Source organism: Citrus sinensis, chromosome 5 (genome assembly GCF_022201045.2).
Source record: "Citrus sinensis cultivar Valencia sweet orange chromosome 5, DVS_A1.0, whole genome shotgun sequence".
In the NCBI taxonomy this organism is placed as follows: Eukaryota; Viridiplantae; Streptophyta; class Magnoliopsida; order Sapindales; family Rutaceae; genus Citrus; species Citrus sinensis.
This window is the reverse complement of record NC_068560.1, coordinates 30,031,270-30,050,807: the sequence shown is the minus strand read 5'-3', so window position 1 is coordinate 30,050,807 and position 19,538 is coordinate 30,031,270. Positions and strand designations below refer to the sequence as shown.

Genomic DNA, 19,538 nt, shown 5'->3' with positions numbered 1-19,538 from the left:
TATAAATAAATTAAAATGTTGGCATTAGAATCTATTAGGTAACCCAGACATTGACACAACCAAATTTTGTCCTCAACAAATTATTGGATTTGGTCAAATAAAATGCTAATGATCATATGATACTCTAACGATCTAAAAAACCTAAGAATCCTGAAGGCTTCCAAGGAAATAAAGAATTGAAAGGACGGCTGCTGAGGTTATATAAGATTGTTTAACTTTTCCGGGAATTAAATACAACAATAAAAGCCAAAATTCTTTATATAAGATAATTGAGATCCACCGCATAAAAACCTCATGTCACATACTGCTGTTTCTTTGACTTACATAATGTTACATAGATCGAGCAACAACGGCTTTCTTTCTTCTTGCCTTTTCCAGCTCTCTCCTACTTTCTCCTTTTAGAGTAACATTTTCTTCAATAATAGTGGACAGGCCTGAAAAAAGCTACAAGCAAAAGTGTGAGACTTGAAATCGTAATAATATTCAACGCTAAAAAGTTAAATCAAAATTGTCGCATACACCATGGTAGAGAATAAAGAAAAAAGGTGAAAAACTTTTAAATTTAAAAGTAGTTAGAATCCCTTACCCCCCCCCCCCCCCCCCAAACAAGTTTAATTTGTTTGCAACATCGTTTATTATTTGAATTTCAATCCAGTGTACATCTAAGTTGTGTTAGATTTTTAAAGATGATGTCATGTATGTATTTATAGCAATATAATTATATAATATGTGGGTATATTCATTTTTGTAATGCGGATATATTCTTAAATCGAGAAGTTTAATATATTTATTTTTTAATGAACTATAAAGTTGTACAATTTAAAAGAGTTAAAATCTCCAGATTTAAAAGTATGTTCGTATGAAAAAAAATAAAGGCGCTCATTTATACATACATACATACATATATATATATATATATTGTGTGTGTATGTATATAAGTATGTATATTCTTATTTAATAACTATGAATGGCACAGAGCTTGCCTGAAATCAAGTTTTTCTTCTCCATCATCGTCCTTATCATATCACAATATCGCTGCTCTTCAATTCCGCTCTTATTCTCACCATACGATTCTTGCACGTTATTCACTGGACTGCTTAAAATCTTTGACCGGGCACCGCCAAAGACCCACAAGGCATTCATATGCTTGCTGATCATACGTGCTGCATAGTACGGAATCTTAACGCGTTTGCTGGTTGTCTCTGATCTGATACAGCCATTGATGAACATGATGCAGTCCATTAAGCTTTCTCTACCCAAACCTTTCATGTCATAAGCCTGTGATCTTCTCCACAGGCTTTTACAGTGAGAGTTTGGAGGATTCGAAAGGCAAAGAGCTCGAGTTGCATCACTAATGGCAGCATCTGGTTCTCGAAGCAACAAATGACACTGAGCTCTATTGCTATAGAGAACCATTCTCTCATTTTTCGGCCTTGACGGGCACGCCCCTAATGCTTCAGTATACTTCATTGCAGCTTCTTCTATTTCTCCCAGCCAAAACAAATGCTTTGCTTCTTGTTTTATCAAACCCACCAAAACCCTCATTTCTTCAACTTTTTCTTCAGACATCATCATCATCTTCTCTCTCTTTCTTCTTTCTACTTTAAGTTCCCATATTTCTTCTAGTGCTTTTTGAACTTTCTTGTTCTTAAATTTCTGTTCAGTTAGTTTGTAATCTAAAAGAAGAGCCCTTGTGATTGCTTCTCCTAAATTTTTTGGTCTATCGAGAAGGCTATTTAATTCAACCAAATCAATAAGAAACAATGCAGCAGTTTCAATGACTTTGTACCTCGTATCTGGATCTTTGAGAAGAAACAGAAGGCAATCGATTCCCATATACTGCCAATCATCTGAAGATCTCGAGAGATTGCAGAGATTCTCTATGACTTGTTTACATTCAGCTATATTTTTTCTACCGGTTTTACTGTAGCACAAGATTCTGATGAGTCCAACACCAGCCGGAGAATTGTGATTCACCAATCCACCCCACATGTTACACAAATCCATTAAGAACTCTTGCTTATTACAAATGAGATCCAAAGACCTCTCTTTACAAGCAAAGCAATTTAGAAGGTAAAGAGACCAGCATTGAAGTTGGCAGGCCCACTCCTCTGCCTTCTGGTTCTCAAATTCTAATCCCCCTACACCTCTAGTGAGCAAGTCACTGTGATATTTCAATCTTTTCTTCCTATCCTTCACCGCAACAAAATTAACATACACAACATCAAGGCAAGTGGAAGCCAACTGCATAGCTAATTTGACCACCTCCTCTTCATAGACTGCTACTGCATCAAAGGTTCTATCATAGCTTGCAAGGTGACCTAGTGCTCGAACCGCAACCCTTTGCTCAACCCAACTGATCTTACCTCTTAAGAGCTCCATCAATGGAGGTATGACTCCTGACTTCACGGCTTTCTCTGCAAACTCGACCTTGTTCATGGTGTAAGAACCAATAACATGGGCTGCATAATAAGGGATATAAATATTTTGGTCCCTAAGAAGCCAGTCTCTGTTGTTGACACCTTTGGAGATCAAACTTGACATGCAATTAAAGATGCCAAGTGCTGGGAACAGTGGATCATCTGGTTGAGTCATGGCAATATTCCACAGGCCACTCAATGCCAAAACATGTTGTTGGTCATCTTGGAGAGGCATTTCTTTGAAAAAGCTTGCTACTCCAGCCCTCCTGAGTGACGAGTTTGGCTCTTCCATGGTGCAGAAGAAACAACAAGGGTTGGCGCAAGTCCTCTTGTTATTGGTGGGAATGTTCTTCTCCACCTTTGTCGTCAGAGAATCCATGATTTTATTTTAGGGTTTTGATTGGGCCAGTTTGAGGGCATTCAGATGAAGATATATATTAATTCGAGAGGATTAAAAGATTAATAATTAACTAGTGAATTTAAGTGGAACTGAAGTGACACCTAGCTAGCTAACTGCACATTATATAATTTTATAATGTAAAACATTCGAAGCATTTTCCATATTTGAATAAAGTGATGCATGCCTTGTCTTTTTAGTTGAGAAAGGTTAGACATTAGCTCTTGACTCTTGATACTATCTATAGTCAGACGAGGGGCCGGGTAAATGATGCCAACTCTGACAGAAATTGTACTTTGCTGCATCGGTTTGTTGACAGAATTTAGAATTGGTCACGAGGCATCAGAAAATGGACTTCCGATTATTAATTGAACATTACATATATTCATACATAACACAAAATCCTTAAAATACTCCAGAGAGATTGGGTCATCAAAGAATGTAAATTGATAAATTAAACACGGTTAAAGGATGTTGGAGGGTGGAGCACAACTCAACCCATCTGGTCTTCGCTTCATTGTTTTGCTTTTCAAGTGCTTCCCACAACAGAAACCAAAGTGGTCCTCACCACTAGATCGTCATGCTAGGGTTCCAAAAATTAAGACCCCATATTCATTCTTTTACAAAAAAAGGAACTTCTTTTTGTCTTATGCGACAAAGGACCACGTAAGCACTACTGAGCAAGAAAGCAAAATCTTTGAAATCTCCTAAATCTATACCACCAGTAAACTCAGAGTAGAACACATTTCCAGATTTCATGTGCATATTTTGTCATGATGTTGTCTCTTGAACCCTAGATTTTCGGTTCTTTTCATTGATCAACAACTTCTACCCCTTTGTTCGAAAAGAGTAGATTAATTATACTGCATGCCTTTTTCACAGAAGTTAATTAAAATTAAGCTTCTGTAATCCAACATATAATAGTACTTCGAAGAGAATTTGGTTGCCTATACAGTTAATGCGAGGCGCATTTAGAAGAGGAGGGACCACTGCAGCTTAATGAATTGATGTGGCCCTTCACGTTCTTTAAACTCCCAATTGCAAAAAAAATTATCAAAGCTCAGAATAGATGGCTCGAAATAGTTTAAATACACTGTGGCAGTACATATATTGAAGGTCTCAAGAATATGCGGGTACTATATATATGTATTGATGAAAAGCATTATTAAAAGAATTCAATGAGTTAATTCAGTAATATTATTTTTATCATCGTGATGTAAAGTGGTTCAGTTTCTAACTGGCTGGCATCTGTGTTCTGTTTTTGATTGTGCACATGTTTTGTCTTTAACTTGCTCAATCGTACAATCGGCGTGGAAAATGACAACGTTGATTAATTTCTAAACTCGTGAATCATGATGATGAACAACCGAATACGCAATCCAAGAAAACTAAAAGATCTTAATAAGATTGGCAAGTGTTTCGAATTCACATTGTTGAATAAGCTAATTAATTAAATAATTATTAGGCTATAGGCTTGGCTCCAATACATGCAATCGGGGTAAATATTTAAAGAGACTTTGTTTGAACTTAATGGTAAGCAGCCAACTCGATTGCTACAAATTTAATGAGTCCGAACATTTAAACTTGTTCTCTCAAATACAAATTTGCTACGAACGTTTAAGCTCCAATTCATGCGACGGGCGCGCCAATGCTTGCTCCACAATTGAGGCCGACGCATGAATTTATGTTAGGCCGGGCTAGATTTTGTATATACTTTGATCAATAGTGATATATGCACAAAAGTAGCATCTCAACGCTAGAAGATAAAAGGGAAAAAAAATAATTATAGAACCAAAAAAAGAGTTCACCGTAACATAAGTTTTTTTTTTTTGGGTGTCTTCAATGCTTTTTATACTGTTTTTATTTTATTTTTGGCACAAATAGCATTTCAAACTTGGGGCCTATTTATAATTGCATTTGAGAAGTTCAAACGTGATTTTAAAAAACTAAAAACTAATTTTAGTTAGAGGTAGACATCAACCTAACCCAACCCGCATATAGAACGAATTGAAAAAATTCAACTCAACCCATTATATATCTCAATTCAATCCAACCTAACCTAACCCGTAAAACTATGGGTTGGGTCGAATTGGCTTGATTGGGTTGGACTTTTGAAAAGTCCATTTTTGTAGTATAGTTTAATACCAAACAAAAATAAATGAATTAATTGGAAAAACTAAAAAAACAAAAATATTAAAATCCCTACAACAAATCCAACATTTCAAAGTTTAACAATCAAATTATCATTACATAATTAATGAAAAAAAAAACTCATAAATTTAAAGTCTTATTTAATACAAACACTAAAGTCTAAAGAGTGAGACTAGCGAATAAGGGAAAAAGGGGATCAGCTCTCCTTTAACTCTTTCAAATTCCATACATAGGAAGAGAGCTTCCTGAAACCATTGCTCAACATCAGCTAGTAAGAGTGTGATGAAGATCAGTTCAATGGTATCAAAATCTGATGCCAATCTTGACTCTACAAAACAGTAAAAATAAAAATATTAGGCATATATGTTATAACAAATAAATACAAGGAAAAAGACAAATAGAATAAAAATAAAAATCATAATACAAATATTTACCTAATAATTGATTCATAAAATATTTTATTTTCAACGAAAAGTGTATTCTGTTCTACAACAATACGGGAAGAACGAAACCAATTTTGCCCATATATCAAGCTCTCTGCCATTTTGGGACTCAAAGAAACTCAAAATGGATCAAGAATGCATCCTCCTATAATAAATGCAAACTCAGAAGCAATTGTAGATATTGGGATTGCAAGAATGTCTTTGGCTACACTAGACAAAATTTTATACTTCCCACCATTTACCTTCCACTTGTTCAACAAATCAAACGAATTATCAAAGCAATTTTCATAGTCATCTAATAAATATTTGTCTACTTCATTTTTCGACTCTGCACCATCCTCCTTTAGTTGCTTCTTTTTACATTTTGAAAGCTTTGGTACCTTGGCTAATTTATAATCAACAATGTCACTTCTTTTCTCTAACTCTGATGGAAAAATGATAATATTAAATTATTGGTTTTGGCTACCACTATCACATCTAGAGTCATTATTTGTGTAAAGGTCATACAAACAAGACAATAAGTCCTTAATTAATTTTATGTGCCCACGCTCAACATTTTCATTATACAATTCTTCAAAACAAAATTTCACAAAACTCAAATTTTAATGCAAATCAAGCACAACAACAACAACTAACAACTTATTGAGAGTGTTGAAGGAACCCCCAATATTTTTCATACTTCTCTTTCATCTTCTTAGTCATTGCACTCAAATAAGGATCATCACTTAGTATCAATCTTTTAAATTCGACTATATAGAATGCACATCATGAAAATATAAATGTGACGTAATAGACAAAGAAGCACTAATTTTTTTTTGTAATTTCATAAAAATCATTTAGAAAACTATTCAACCACTTGCATTCACCCAATCTAGAAATTCAGGTGGCCCAATCCTTTTTTTCCACTGTCTTTCTCTTCAAAATAAGATCTATAAAATCCATCATCATCCTCTAATCATTCAAAAGCTTTTTGATATATAAGAGTACTCTATAGCATCAAACAAGTGGAATTCCACCTATTAGGAACATTCATCGCACCAATATGTTTAGAATCAATTTTTTCATGCTCAGCACATTTTATAAATCCATTAATCTAGACAGTAATGATCTTACATATTTCACTGCATTACGAATGCTAGAAATAAAATTATTCATCTTCTTCAAGCCCTCAGTCACAATCAAATTTATAATATATGCACAGCATCTAACATGAAGAAAATCACCGTTCAACACAAGCCCACCCTAATTAGCTTCTTTTTTAAACGAGAAATAGCAAAATCATTTGAACTTGCATTATCAATAGTAATTGTAAACACTTTATCAATGCCCATTCAAACAAACAATATTCAATCAATTTTCCAATTGTATCCTCTTTATGATCACCAAACAGGCAAAAGTTTATAATCCTTTTATGAAGTTGTCACTCATCATTAATAAAATAGGTTGTAATAACCATGTAATTCAAATTCTGTATTGAAGTCCAACAATTAGTTGTTATATAAACCCTATATTTATTAGAGGCAAACACTTTTTTCAATTGATACACATCTCTAGCAGCAGTTCTCCTAGAAAAACGATCAAGTTTTGGACAAGCTTTGCTCATAAGTTTATGAAACCCTTTCTTTCTCAACAAAACTAAAGGGCAATCCATTAATAATTATCGTCTCAACACATTCTTTTCTAAAGTCCTCTTTGCCACAAGACATTGCCACAAGATTATTGCTATCACCACCAGGTGTCTTATCTTCAAACACTTTTTTTTTGTTTTAAATCAACTTTCCTATTAGCATAGACTATGCATACTAACAAGTGATTCCATAAAGTACGAGTCTCAATAAATCTAGAATGATATGCATACACTTTAGTACAGCAGTTATACTTACATTTTGTACCATTGTCAAATTTTGTGTAATGTTCCCATATTTTTAACACATTCCCACCTTTTCTATTGCCCGTATGTGTATCAGTAGCAGTATTGGGTGTACTTTGAGTTGTTGAAGGTGTATAGATATTAACTCCTCTAGGATTACTAGATGAATTTGCTTCCATCTACAAGGAAAAATTTCTAGGACATGAAAGTTATCATTATCTTATTAATAATTAACAAATAATGAGGAAAATAACAAACAATGGTCACAACAAGCCTAAAGCTCCCTTATCTAATACCTTTAGCCATGTTTGGATGTTACAACAAAAGGATATGATTAGAATAATTTTATGAAAAAAAATTCCATCTAAGATGGAATGCATATATAAATCTGAGAGCATGACTTGGTAAGAAGGTTTGCTAAAAATATTTTTGTAGAACAATGCCCACCGGATGTTTGTCGAAAAAGCCTTTTCTCAAAGATAATAATAATAATAACAATAACTATAATTATAATTATATTTATGTTAATATGTTTGAGCTTGACACGTTAACAACAAAAAATTGGCCAATTTATTTCATAAAAAATATTATAAAACACCAAATCGATTGGGCCGGACCTTTTAACAATACCAAATTGACAATTTGTTTCAAAATAATAATAAATTAGTAAATTAGAAAGAAGTAAGAACTTGTGCATGTGCAGTTAGGCTGCTAGCTTGCTATTTAAAAAGACTTGTGAGTTGTGATGTTTTTATGTTCTATGTCCGAGCGGGCAAGTGGCTGTATTTTGAACAAGAGAAATTTGAGATATATATATATATATATAACTGTTTGCGAGTTGGGAATTTAACAACCCGACCCAACCCGTATATTTTCTCAACCCAACCAAAACTATAAAAAATCAGACGAGTTATGTCGGTTTCACGAGTTGGGCGAGTTGGTGCCCACCCCTAATTACGGTATTTAGGAAAAAAAAATTAGTGATCATTTTTTGCAAAATCACATCATTTTACAATAGATTTTGAAAAACAATGGAGTAACTTTTTAAAATATGATTTTGATAATCAATTTTATATTTAATAAAATTCTATATATTACTACCATGTCATCGGCTCAACTTATAAAGGATATGTTTTATTCGAGAGTAAAATTTGGTAAAAAATAAAAAAAAAATTGAAATGAGTGAAAAATTAAAAGTAAGAGAGTAGAATTTTATTGGGTGATCATACATAATTACATAGATTTTTTTTAACAAAGTTATTAATTAGCAATTTGTTTCAAAATAATAATAAATTAGTAAATTAGAAAGAAGTAAGAACTTGTGCATGTGCAGTTAGGCTGCTAGCTTGCTATTTAAAAAGACTTGTGAGTTGTGATGTTTTTATGTTCTATGTCCGAGCGGGCAAGTGGCTGTATTTTGAACAAGAGAAATTTGAGATATATATATATATATATAACTGTTTGCGAGTTGGGAATTTAACAACCCGACCCAACCCGTATATTTTCTCAACCCAACCAAAACTATAAAAAATCAGACGAGTTATGTCGGTTTCACGAGTTGGGCGAGTTGGTGCCCACCCCTAATTACGGTATTTAGGAAAAAAAAATTAGTGATCATTTTTTGCAAAATCACATCATTTTACAATAGATTTTGAAAAACAATGGAGTAACTTTTTAAAATATGATTTTGATAATCAATTTTATATTTAATAAAATTCTATATATTACTACCATGTCATCGGCTCAACTTATAAAGGATATGTTTTATTCGAGAGTAAAATTTGGTAAAAAAAAAAAAAAATTGAAATGAGTGAAAAATTAAAAGTAAGAGAGTAGAATTTTATTGGGTGATCATACATAATTACATAGATTTTTTTTAACAAAGTTATTAATTAGCAATTTGTTTCAAAATAATAATAAATTAGTAAATTAGAAAGAAGTAAGAACTTGTGCATGTGCAGTTAGGCTGCTAGCTTGCTATTTAAAAAGACTTGTGAGTTGTGATGTTTTTATGTTCTATGTCCGAGCGGGCAAGTGGCTGTATTTTGAACAAGAGAAATTTGAGATATATATATATATATATAACTGTTTGCGAGTTGGGAATTTAACAACCCGACCCAACCCGTATATTTTCTCAACCCAACCAAAACTATAAAAAATCAGACGAGTTATGTCGGTTTCACGAGTTGGGCGAGTTGGTGCCCACCCCTAATTACGGTATTTAGGAAAAAAAAATTAGTGATCATTTTTTGCAAAATCACATCATTTTACAATAGATTTTGAAAAACAATGGAGTAACTTTTTAAAATATGATTTTGATAATCAATTTTATATTTAATAAAATTCTATATATTACTACCATGTCATCGGCTCAACTTATAAAGGATATGTTTTATTCGAGAGTAAAATTTGGTAAAAAATAAAAAAAAAATTGAAATGAGTGAAAAATTAAAAGTAAGAGAGTAGAATTTTATTGGGTGATCATACATAATTACATAGATTTTTTTTAACAAAGTTATTAATTAGCAATTTGTTTCAAAATAATAATAAATTAGTAAATTAGAAAGAAGTAAGAACTTGTGCATGTGCAGTTAGGCTGCTAGCTTGCTATTTAAAAAGACTTGTGAGTTGTGATGTTTTTATGTTCTATGTCCGAGCGGGCAAGTGGCTGTATTTTGAACAAGAGAAATTTGAGATATATATATATATATATAACTGTTTGCGAGTTGGGAATTTAACAACCCGACCCAACCCGTATATTTTCTCAACCCAACCAAAACTATAAAAAATCAGACGAGTTATGTCGGTTTCACGAGTTGGGCGAGTTGGTGCCCACCCCTAATTACGGTATTTAGGAAAAAAAAATTAGTGATCATTTTTTGCAAAATCACATCATTTTACAATAGATTTTGAAAAACAATGGAGTAACTTTTTAAAATATGATTTTGATAATCAATTTTATATTTAATAAAATTCTATATATTACTACCATGTCATCGGCTCAACTTATAAAGGATATGTTTTATTCGAGAGTAAAATTTGGTAAAAAAAAAAAAAAATTGAAATGAGTGAAAAATTAAAAGTAAGAGAGTAGAATTTTATTGGGTGATCATACATAATTACATAGATTTTTTTTAACAAAGTTATTAATTAGCAATTTGTTTCAAAATAATAATAAATTAGTAAATTAGAAAGAAGTAAGAACTTGTGCATGTGCAGTTAGGCTGCTAGCTTGCTATTTAAAAAGACTTGTGAGTTGTGATGTTTTTATGTTCTATGTCCGAGCGGGCAAGTGGCTGTATTTTGAACAAGAGAAATTTGAGATATATATATATATATATAACTGTTTGCGAGTTGGGAATTTAACAACCCGACCCAACCCGTATATTTTCTCAACCCAACCAAAACTATAAAAAATCAGACGAGTTATGTCGGTTTCACGAGTTGGGCGAGTTGGTGCCCACCCCTAATTACGGTATTTAGGAAAAAAAAATTAGTGATCATTTTTTGCAAAATCACATCATTTTACAATAGATTTTGAAAAACAATGGAGTAACTTTTTAAAATATGATTTTGATAATCAATTTTATATTTAATAAAATTCTATATATTACTACCATGTCATCGGCTCAACTTATAAAGGATATGTTTTATTCGAGAGTAAAATTTGGTAAAAAATAAAAAAAAAAATTGAAATGAGTGAAAAATTAAAAGTAAGAGAGTAGAATTTTATTGGGTGATCATACATAATTACATAGATTTTTTTTAACAAAGTTATTAATTAGCAATTTGTTTCAAAATAATAATAAATTAGTAAATTAGAAAGAAGTAAGAACTTGTGCATGTGCAGTTAGGCTGCTAGCTTGCTATTTAAAAAGACTTGTGAGTTGTGATGTTTTTATGTTCTATGTCCGAGCGGGCAAGTGGCTGTATTTTGAACAAGAGAAATTTGAGATATATATATATATATATAACTGTTTGCGAGTTGGGAATTTAACAACCCGACCCAACCCGTATATTTTATCAACCCAACCAAAACTATAAAAAATCAGATGAGTTGTGTCGGTTTCACGAGTTGGGCGAGTTGGTGCCCACCCCTAATTACGGTATTTAGGAAAAAAAAATTAGTGATCATTTTTTACAAAATCACATCATTTTACAATAGATTTTGAAAAACAGTGGAGTAGCTTTTTAAAATATGATTTTGATAATCAATTTTATATTTAATAAAATTCTATATATTACTACCATGTCATCAGCTCAACTTATAAAGGATATGTTTTATTCGAGAGTAAAATTTGGTAAAAAATAAAAAAAATTGAAATGAGTGAAAAATTAAAAGTAAGAGAGTAGAATTTTATTGGGTGATCATACATAATTACATAGATTTTTTTTAACAAAGTTATTAATTAACTACCAACTTTTGGTCAATATTCTAGTAAACCAATATATAAGTACGATATAAATGCATCACTTAGCCACTTAGGAACTAAGTGCAATATAAATATATAGTAGTGCAAATTGGTCTCTGTTTGAGATTGAGGTTGAAAAGTTGTAATTTAAAAACTACAGCAGTAAAGTGTTTGGTAAATACTAGTTGTTGTAACCTGGAAGTTAAGCTGATTTAATTTTTACACTTGTATAATGAAAAATATGTTATATTTTTACAAATTTTATCAAAATTATTATTTAAAAATTGTATTTACTACATACTAATAATTTTTATTTCATAATTACAACTTTTTTTCTTCACAATAGATATAACTTAAAAGCTACATCATCTTAATACTAAATAGGGTCATTGCATAAGAGAGCTACTTTTTCCTTAATTATGTTAGTATTTGTTAGAAAACTTGTGAACCAAAAAAAAAAAAAGGGCCGTGTAATGACTCATGAGAAGTGTATTTAATTGAGAAAAAAAATATTTCAACCTTTTGAGAATCAAAAAACCGAAAATATGTGCCCATGAGATAAAAAGAGAAATAGACACCTCGATCGTTGCCGTAATGTCATAAACGAACCCCTCCTCGTCGTGCAGAGTAAAACAGTTCACAAAATGTCAACTTGTCTTGTTCACTACGGTGGTCCGACGGGTGTAATTCCGCGACTGTGGAACTTTTTTTTTTTTCTTTAATGTTCTATTTTATTCACTATGCTAAAGAATTTTAACTTAAAATTAAAGCACGAAAACGAAAATGTTTCCAGTGTTTTATGGATTCAAATGGGTTTCGCCAACCCAACTTCGATTTTTATTTGGGACATTAAACACAGTCCAAATACATTCAGTTAATCCAATCCAACCTGTGTAATATACGTTGGGCTAACTTATGATGTTTTGGGTTTTGGGTAATAATCCAAAATCATAATCGTATTTTTGCTCTAACCGTTATTTATTTATTTTTCCATTTTGCTTATACGAACCCTACCAGTTGAAATTTTTAAAAATATTTAACGATAATTTGTATTCCTATAATTTCTCTTCAGTTTATATGGAAAGGTCACATTCTTGGCAATTAACGGAAGAAATATCCTTAACACACGCGTTAACATCCTAAGAACCGTGCTCCTTTTTGGCCATAACTGAGTCCCGAGAGTTGTGTTATTTATTCATATCAACTTAAGATATGTTCGCAAGAAAAGATTATGATGGAAATTAAGTATGACTAGTCACGGACAACAGTAAGAGGTTTTGGCAAATAATGTGCTAGAAATAACGTCCCGAACGAGAGCTCCTTTCGGCTAAATCTGAGTCCCTACCGTCGTGTTTAAAAGATTACAAATGACTGCTCACCCAACAACAGTATCAGGTGTCAACACTACATAGAAGATGAAGAATTCTAAGATGTTGATCTCCTCATGAGCTAAATGAAAGTAACAAACCTCCATCAACCGGATTTTACATTCTGAACCAGTTAATCTACCATATAAATCCAAGCCCTGGCACCATTAGGCATTTCTCAATAAGGATTGTGCGGTATTTACAAATTCAAAGAGACATTGATCCATGCCCAACACTTGCAAACAGGTAAAGCTCCTACCTGACAAGTTGAGCTTCTAATCCGTCAGTACAGTAAAACTAGACACCTGACCTACTCGAGATGAGTTGCCAAAAGACCCTTCCCTAACCATTTGCCTTCCAAGTGATGTTGTTAACACCAATGTCACGAGACATATCTAGTGAAGCAACTCTCGTTCGATCTGCTGCTGTACCCACTGTGCTTCTAACCCTCTGACCTTGAGTAAATTCACAAGTTTCACCAACAGAATCAAATCTTAATTCAGCAGGGGGAATGAAACAGTCTACTGATAGGCCTGGGACATTGAAAGCCACTTCATCGATTGCCCATGCTTCTTCCATCCTAGTCCTGGTGTGGCTCATTGCCGTATCTCCAAACCTGAAAAGAGTAACTATAGAACGCCCTGAATGAGCAATCATAATTCCCTCAACAGGCCGGTAATCGTCAAGGAATGAGTTAATTGTTGTCTCCCAGTAGACTGCATCGCCTCCATTGTTCTGGATGCGGGTCAAATGGGAATCTTCCAAGTGGACAAGGAGCCCCGTTTTCTGACTGAAGTAACCAAACAATACATGCCTTATGATCTCAGCTGGCCCTTCACTCCTGGCCTTCAGTGTGGAAGGATCTGCACATAACTTGAGGATGAAACAATCCTCTCCATTAATCTTCTTCTCCCCAATGCATCTTGCATTGATAAACATGCTTGCAGTTGTCCTGGGGTCAAGGCCCTGTAAACGGAATAAATTTAAATCAGTTGTGATGAAAACATAACGGCAAGTGATGAGATGCAGCTTCACTCACCTGAAGGGCACGGCGCAAAGGTCTAACAGGACCTTTTGCAGCATGTGCGCCAAGCCAAGGAGTATGTCTCCATACAAGCTTCCCATTGCAACCAGCATGAACTTTGCTGTCACCAAGTGCAAGCTCCACATACCACATATCTGGATTCATTTGCCACAGCACAAAACCACCCGACTCTGCACCTTTGGAGGAATTCCTGCTCCTTGTAACCTTGTTACCCTTCTCAAACTCAGACGCTATCATTGTAACCCTTCCCATAGCATAAGCATTGTGGATAGAGTTCTGAAGCTTTTGCCCACCCGATGATGCCGTGTACTGCTGCAATATATATTGGGCAGATGAGCTTTCCTGCAAACAAAATTATTTAAATAAAAAAAAACCACATTTAGCAAAGCAATCAACACACTGCTCAAATTATCGCGCAGAGCTTCCAATTTCAGCATTGGCAGAACATAGATACTATCAAATACAAAGCACCTAAATGTAAGAAAACTAAAGAGCCGTGAAATGAAACCGGATACAATAAAATTTTCTTATCATCTTTATTAATTAGATCATCAAAAAGGGCAGAAACAAAGAGCTTATTTGAATTTTAAAACTAGAAAACCCGACATGCATAAGAACAAAAATACTTTGGAGCTTTGGATTTCTAGTAATATTAATAAGTGACATCATTTTAACATTAAATAAAAAAATAAAAGATTATATTGAATAAAGAAAGAAAGTAGGTAGGTACTATACTAACAATTGGAGTGTCTTTGATGCTAAGATGAGGCAAAGGCTCAGCGGCGCTAACGTGTACCGGAGCGAGCGGCGCACCCAAGACCCCAAGCAGCAACCTTAGATCCGACCTTTTACACGCGGACCCCGAAACTGAGGGAGCTCTCATCCAGTGGGCCCATCTACCTTCCATCCTCGAATCTCCGCCGTCCGTTCCGTCCGGATCGGGTCCTTCCTTTAACGGAGACAAAGCCGCCTCCCCCGGCCTGAGACTCCCCGATCTCATAATAAACGGTTCAGGATGAGCAACGCGTTTGTGGTGGCTGCTCCGACCTCTCCTTCGCCTCATTACACTAGACATTGGAGAGGCACTCCTCGCCGGACTTTTGGGTCTAGACCTCCCCGGCGATAACCCTCTGACGACTTCCTCCTTTAACGCAGAAAAAAAGCCCTGTTTCCTCTCCATTTTGAGACCGAGAGACTTGAGAGAGATACAGAGAGTGAGTGAATGAAGAAGAGTTACCGAACGAACGCTGCCGTTTAGAGAAAGCAAATGGTATTTCTCATGAATGGTAATAATGATGAATAATTGAGAGCTTTGTTTTGCCGGGTGAGGCTGCGACTGCGGGACAAACAAAACTGACGAGTGAACTTCCTCGAGTTTTTTATTTATTTGTGCGGACAAGAACTAGCAAGTAGGCTGTGGCTACTGACACGAGCTTTTTCTCTTTACGGAAAAGTTAACGGCGTGTGACTGCGACAAATAAAATAAAATTAAAAAACCATTCAGGTCTCGGGGTTAGCGCCGTTACCAACGTTCAAGTGTTTGGTTGATGGCGGTGCGTGGTCAAAGAACCCGAACGAATGCGTTGTTTACTTATTTTTATTTTTTAATTGATTATTATTATTATTAGTAATAGTAGTAGTAATAATCCGCATGCTGAGCATGCGAGAGTGGGGGGAGTGATCACGTTAATAACTTAATATGATATATGTATCTCGCTGCATCTTGTTACGATCAATCTTTGCAATATAAATTAATATACCCAATTATTTGTTTGTTGCTGGCGCTGGGAAGCACGAGCGTTGGTCCTACAAATCACAAGCTTAATTCGTAAATTAATTAAGGGAAATTATCATTTGTATACCCTTAATTTACTTTATTATAAAAAATACTATAATATTTTGAGGGTGTATCAATCGTCCACCCTAAGTTGACAAAATGTATCAGCTGACCATCAAACCGTTAGTTGTCGTTTAAGTATGATGACATCAGAAGGGTAATTTGGTCTTTTCATATGATACAAGTGATAATTTAAGAGCATACAAGTGATACAAAAAGAATTTAAGGGTATATAAGTGATAATTTTCAAAGGTAAAATCGTCAATTCATTGTAATTCCGTTAATTTTTAAATGGTAACTAACGGTTTGATGGTCAGCTGATATATTTTGTCAACTAAGGGTGGATGATTGATACACCCTCAAAGTATTATAGTATTTTTGATAACAGAATAAATATAGGATATACGAATGATAATTTTCCATTAATTAAATCTTTAAAAGCGTCTCAACCGTTGATTGGTTTAGTTTTGTTGATCAGTAGGTAGTTCCCAGAGCTCGTGGGTTTCGGAAAATACAACCCAAAAATTTTGCATAAAAAATGGCTTTGCATGTATACGGACCCGTGAAACTATCAAGGATGGTTTATATTCAACGTGGAAAGCAATGGACCTGTGTTTCGTAAAACGGGGTTCCTTTATTTATTTATTTATTTTTTTACCAGATTTGACAAAGCATATTGGCTCGGTTAGCGCCTGACCTTTTTATGTCTAAAATTAAATTTTTTTTTTTATTGAAACAGACAGTACAACAAATGAGCTAGCAAATGAGTAGTGCCTTTGCTTTCCTTTTTCCTAAATGTGTTGTTCCATTGGCAATGCTTCGTCAACACTCCTTCTCCATCCCATCGCTAATCACGGCAACCGAACTGGATTTCTTTAATTTTCTTTTCGTTTCTTTCTTTGCTTTCTTCTGTCCTTTTGTGAAAAATCAATATTTTCCTTTTGAAAAAAAAATCAATATTAATATTTCTTCTTTATTTATTTTTTTTATTGACATTCGGGGATCCTTCATTTCATTGGGCGTTTACCATTCTACTACTATTATTAGGAAATTAGATTTAGGGGTCTCATGATTTCTGCCACCACAAAACATTAATCCAACTTCATTTCACTCGCCATTTTTAGGCCTTTTGCAAAGCACTCAAGTGCTGAAAGGATCACACTTCATATGGAAATCATTCACGATGATGTGCACTGAGTTATCAACTTACCTATTAGTTTATTATGCGAAAGGGGTGTAATGAAATCCAATTGCATGCAAGGATAGATCCACTGCTGTAGAACTTTTCTCTTGTTTGTGAACAACTCATTAACCTGCCCAATTGCTAAGTATTATCATTCTAGCACTAGTAGAGACACATTCATTGTGATTTTTGATTTTGTAATAAATTGATCTTAAAGAGTTGCTTCTCAGCCGAGAGCTTAAGGTTATGCATGGTAGACGATAGTGAAAAGAACAACCATTAAATTTTTCTTTTGCCAGGAAAAGAGTAATGCCTACGCTTATATAATTGAAATGTATAGTTTTAAAACCATCTTACATGACATTATTAAGGGTAAAATTTGGATTAACTCCTCATAAATTAATTATTTTTAAATTATTCTTCTTATTTTTTTAAAACCTCAAGTTAGGTATTTTTTTCCCCTTCACAAAAAATAAGGGATAAATTGAAATTTTTAAAAATAGTTAATTTATAATGAGTAATTTAAAATTAACCCATTATTAATTAGTATTACAAAATTGGCACATCAACAATGAAATACTAACGTTAAGTAGAACCAATCCTAAATACGAAATTACGCATGCATCATATTAGTGTAGAATAATATTATGATTACTCAGTTGAGTTTATACTTACTTGAATTCGTATTCTAATTGATGTGTGGCATTTTATCAAACACTCATATGTGTATATATATATAATAATATATAATTAATGATAATAAGTGTGTAAGTGTAAAATTATTATATTACCAATCGGTGTAATACTATTATGGATATAAATTGATACTACGTTAATTTCTTTATAAGGTAGCGCGATTTTCGGTAGATTGGTTGGAGGGGAATCTAGGTAAGCGAATTAGACAAGAGCTAAGTGCTAAGTAAGACTAGGAACAAGTGGTTGGGGATGTCAATCTAACAACCAAAGTGAAGTGAAGTCAAACAAAGGGATGACTCGGAAAGCTATGACATGCTATTGATGCCTTCAACTAATACCGGCCAAACATATAGGAGCCAACCCGTAAAAAACATCTCGAGATCTCAATACACAAAGTCCTCCATGCAAATACGGCACCCAGACTCTCAGTCCAATGATTAGGTCCCAGCCATCGGATTTCAATTCTTCACCATAATCACGATGATCATCTCTCTCAACAAGCAAGAACACAAACAATGCTTTGAGAAGCGGGCCCTGACCCTGGGCCCCCGGACCCTTCCTCCTTGTTGTTTGAGCCCTTTTCAACATGCTACTTTGGTTCATGGTTTTCCTTTTAATCCTTTCTAAATGAGTTCAGAGTGCACTTTCGGTAATATTTAGTTGAAGAGATTTCATTCAATTTATTTTTAGAAAAAAAATATAATAATTAATTCATAAAAAGCAAAGGGATTTACGAATCCTTCACCCACCCACATCAAATATAAACCAGCGATCGTGATTTAATTATAAGATATTTTGTATGTGTTGATTATTTATGTTAGATGAAATTATAGATGACAATTCCAATTATTGTAATATAACGAACTCGCGTTCTCTAATATCCCTGTCTGGTTTTTCAAGAAAATTGTACCAACAAACTAAGAGAAAGATGAAAATGACAATTAGACTCAAATTAGGTGGGGTGACGGTCTGCGACATGGTAGTTTTACCAGGATATATTGTTGGTCCAAACCATACCTTGTTGGCCAATTAGAGTTACCAAACTGCTACTAACACCTATAACGAAATTAGAACAAGAAATCAAATGATTATTGAACAAACAGAATTGGAATGTTAGGCATCCCTTTCAGGTTTTTGAGTGTTGGGCCTAGGATATGGTGGTAGAGACCAGCATCCTCCAGTTAATGTAATGCATGAAATCGGCAAACTTCCTGCTTCATGTAAATAAACGCCTGCCCACTTCACTTGCCACCTCCTGCTTACCGCTCCAGTTTGCTTCATTCAGTGCGGTATATAAAGTTAAAATGAATTGCAAGCTTCTTCATTTTTCTTATTTTTGAGAATCTAAAACGGAGAGCAAACAAAAGAGGAGAAATAGAAAAGCGAAGAAGGAAACCGAGAGAAAAAGAGAAAAGAGAAAGATAAAATAAAATCAGAGAAATTGAAAAAGAAAGCTAAATTGGAAAAGTTATATAAAATGGTATTGGACAGATATATTCATAGCTAGCAAATTAGCAAGTAACATATTTATAAAGTATGAGCAATTATATTATAGTTTTCACCAATAAGCGCGTAGATCGATTGGCATGTGGCTGTTTTATCTTAACTAAGATTTTATATTCGAGTTTTGTGAATGCAACTGTGTTAAATACTTGTTGAGAGAGTTTTGCCACCCAAGTGGTCCTAACCAGCTCGAATATGAATTAGTCAAGGCCCA

The 19,538-nt window shown here is 33.9% G+C and overlaps 2 protein-coding genes across 2 annotated transcripts; both read right to left on the bottom strand.

Moving 5' to 3' along the window:
* Positions 1 to 243: 243 nt before the first annotated feature.
* On the bottom strand, positions 244 to 2,920 carry LOC102615393 (uncharacterized). Its single transcript, XM_006472203.4, has 2 exons — positions 984 to 2,920; positions 244 to 434 (listed from the first exon to the last, which is right to left on the bottom strand). The coding sequence occupies exons 1-2, from the start codon at positions 2,797 to 2,799 to the stop codon at positions 331 to 333; spliced, it is 1,920 nt and encodes a 639-aa protein (XP_006472266.2). The 5' UTR covers positions 2,800 to 2,920; the 3' UTR covers positions 244 to 330.
* Positions 2,921 to 12,997: 10,077 nt separating this feature from the next.
* LOC102615116 (uncharacterized) lies at positions 12,998 to 15,502 on the bottom strand. The gene is made up of 3 exons (XM_006472202.4): positions 14,845 to 15,502; positions 14,100 to 14,447; positions 12,998 to 14,026 (listed from the first exon to the last, which is right to left on the bottom strand). The coding sequence occupies exons 1-3, from the start codon at positions 15,283 to 15,285 to the stop codon at positions 13,403 to 13,405; spliced, it is 1,413 nt and encodes a 470-aa protein (XP_006472265.1). The 5' UTR covers positions 15,286 to 15,502; the 3' UTR covers positions 12,998 to 13,402.
* Positions 15,503 to 19,538: the final 4,036 nt, after the last annotated feature.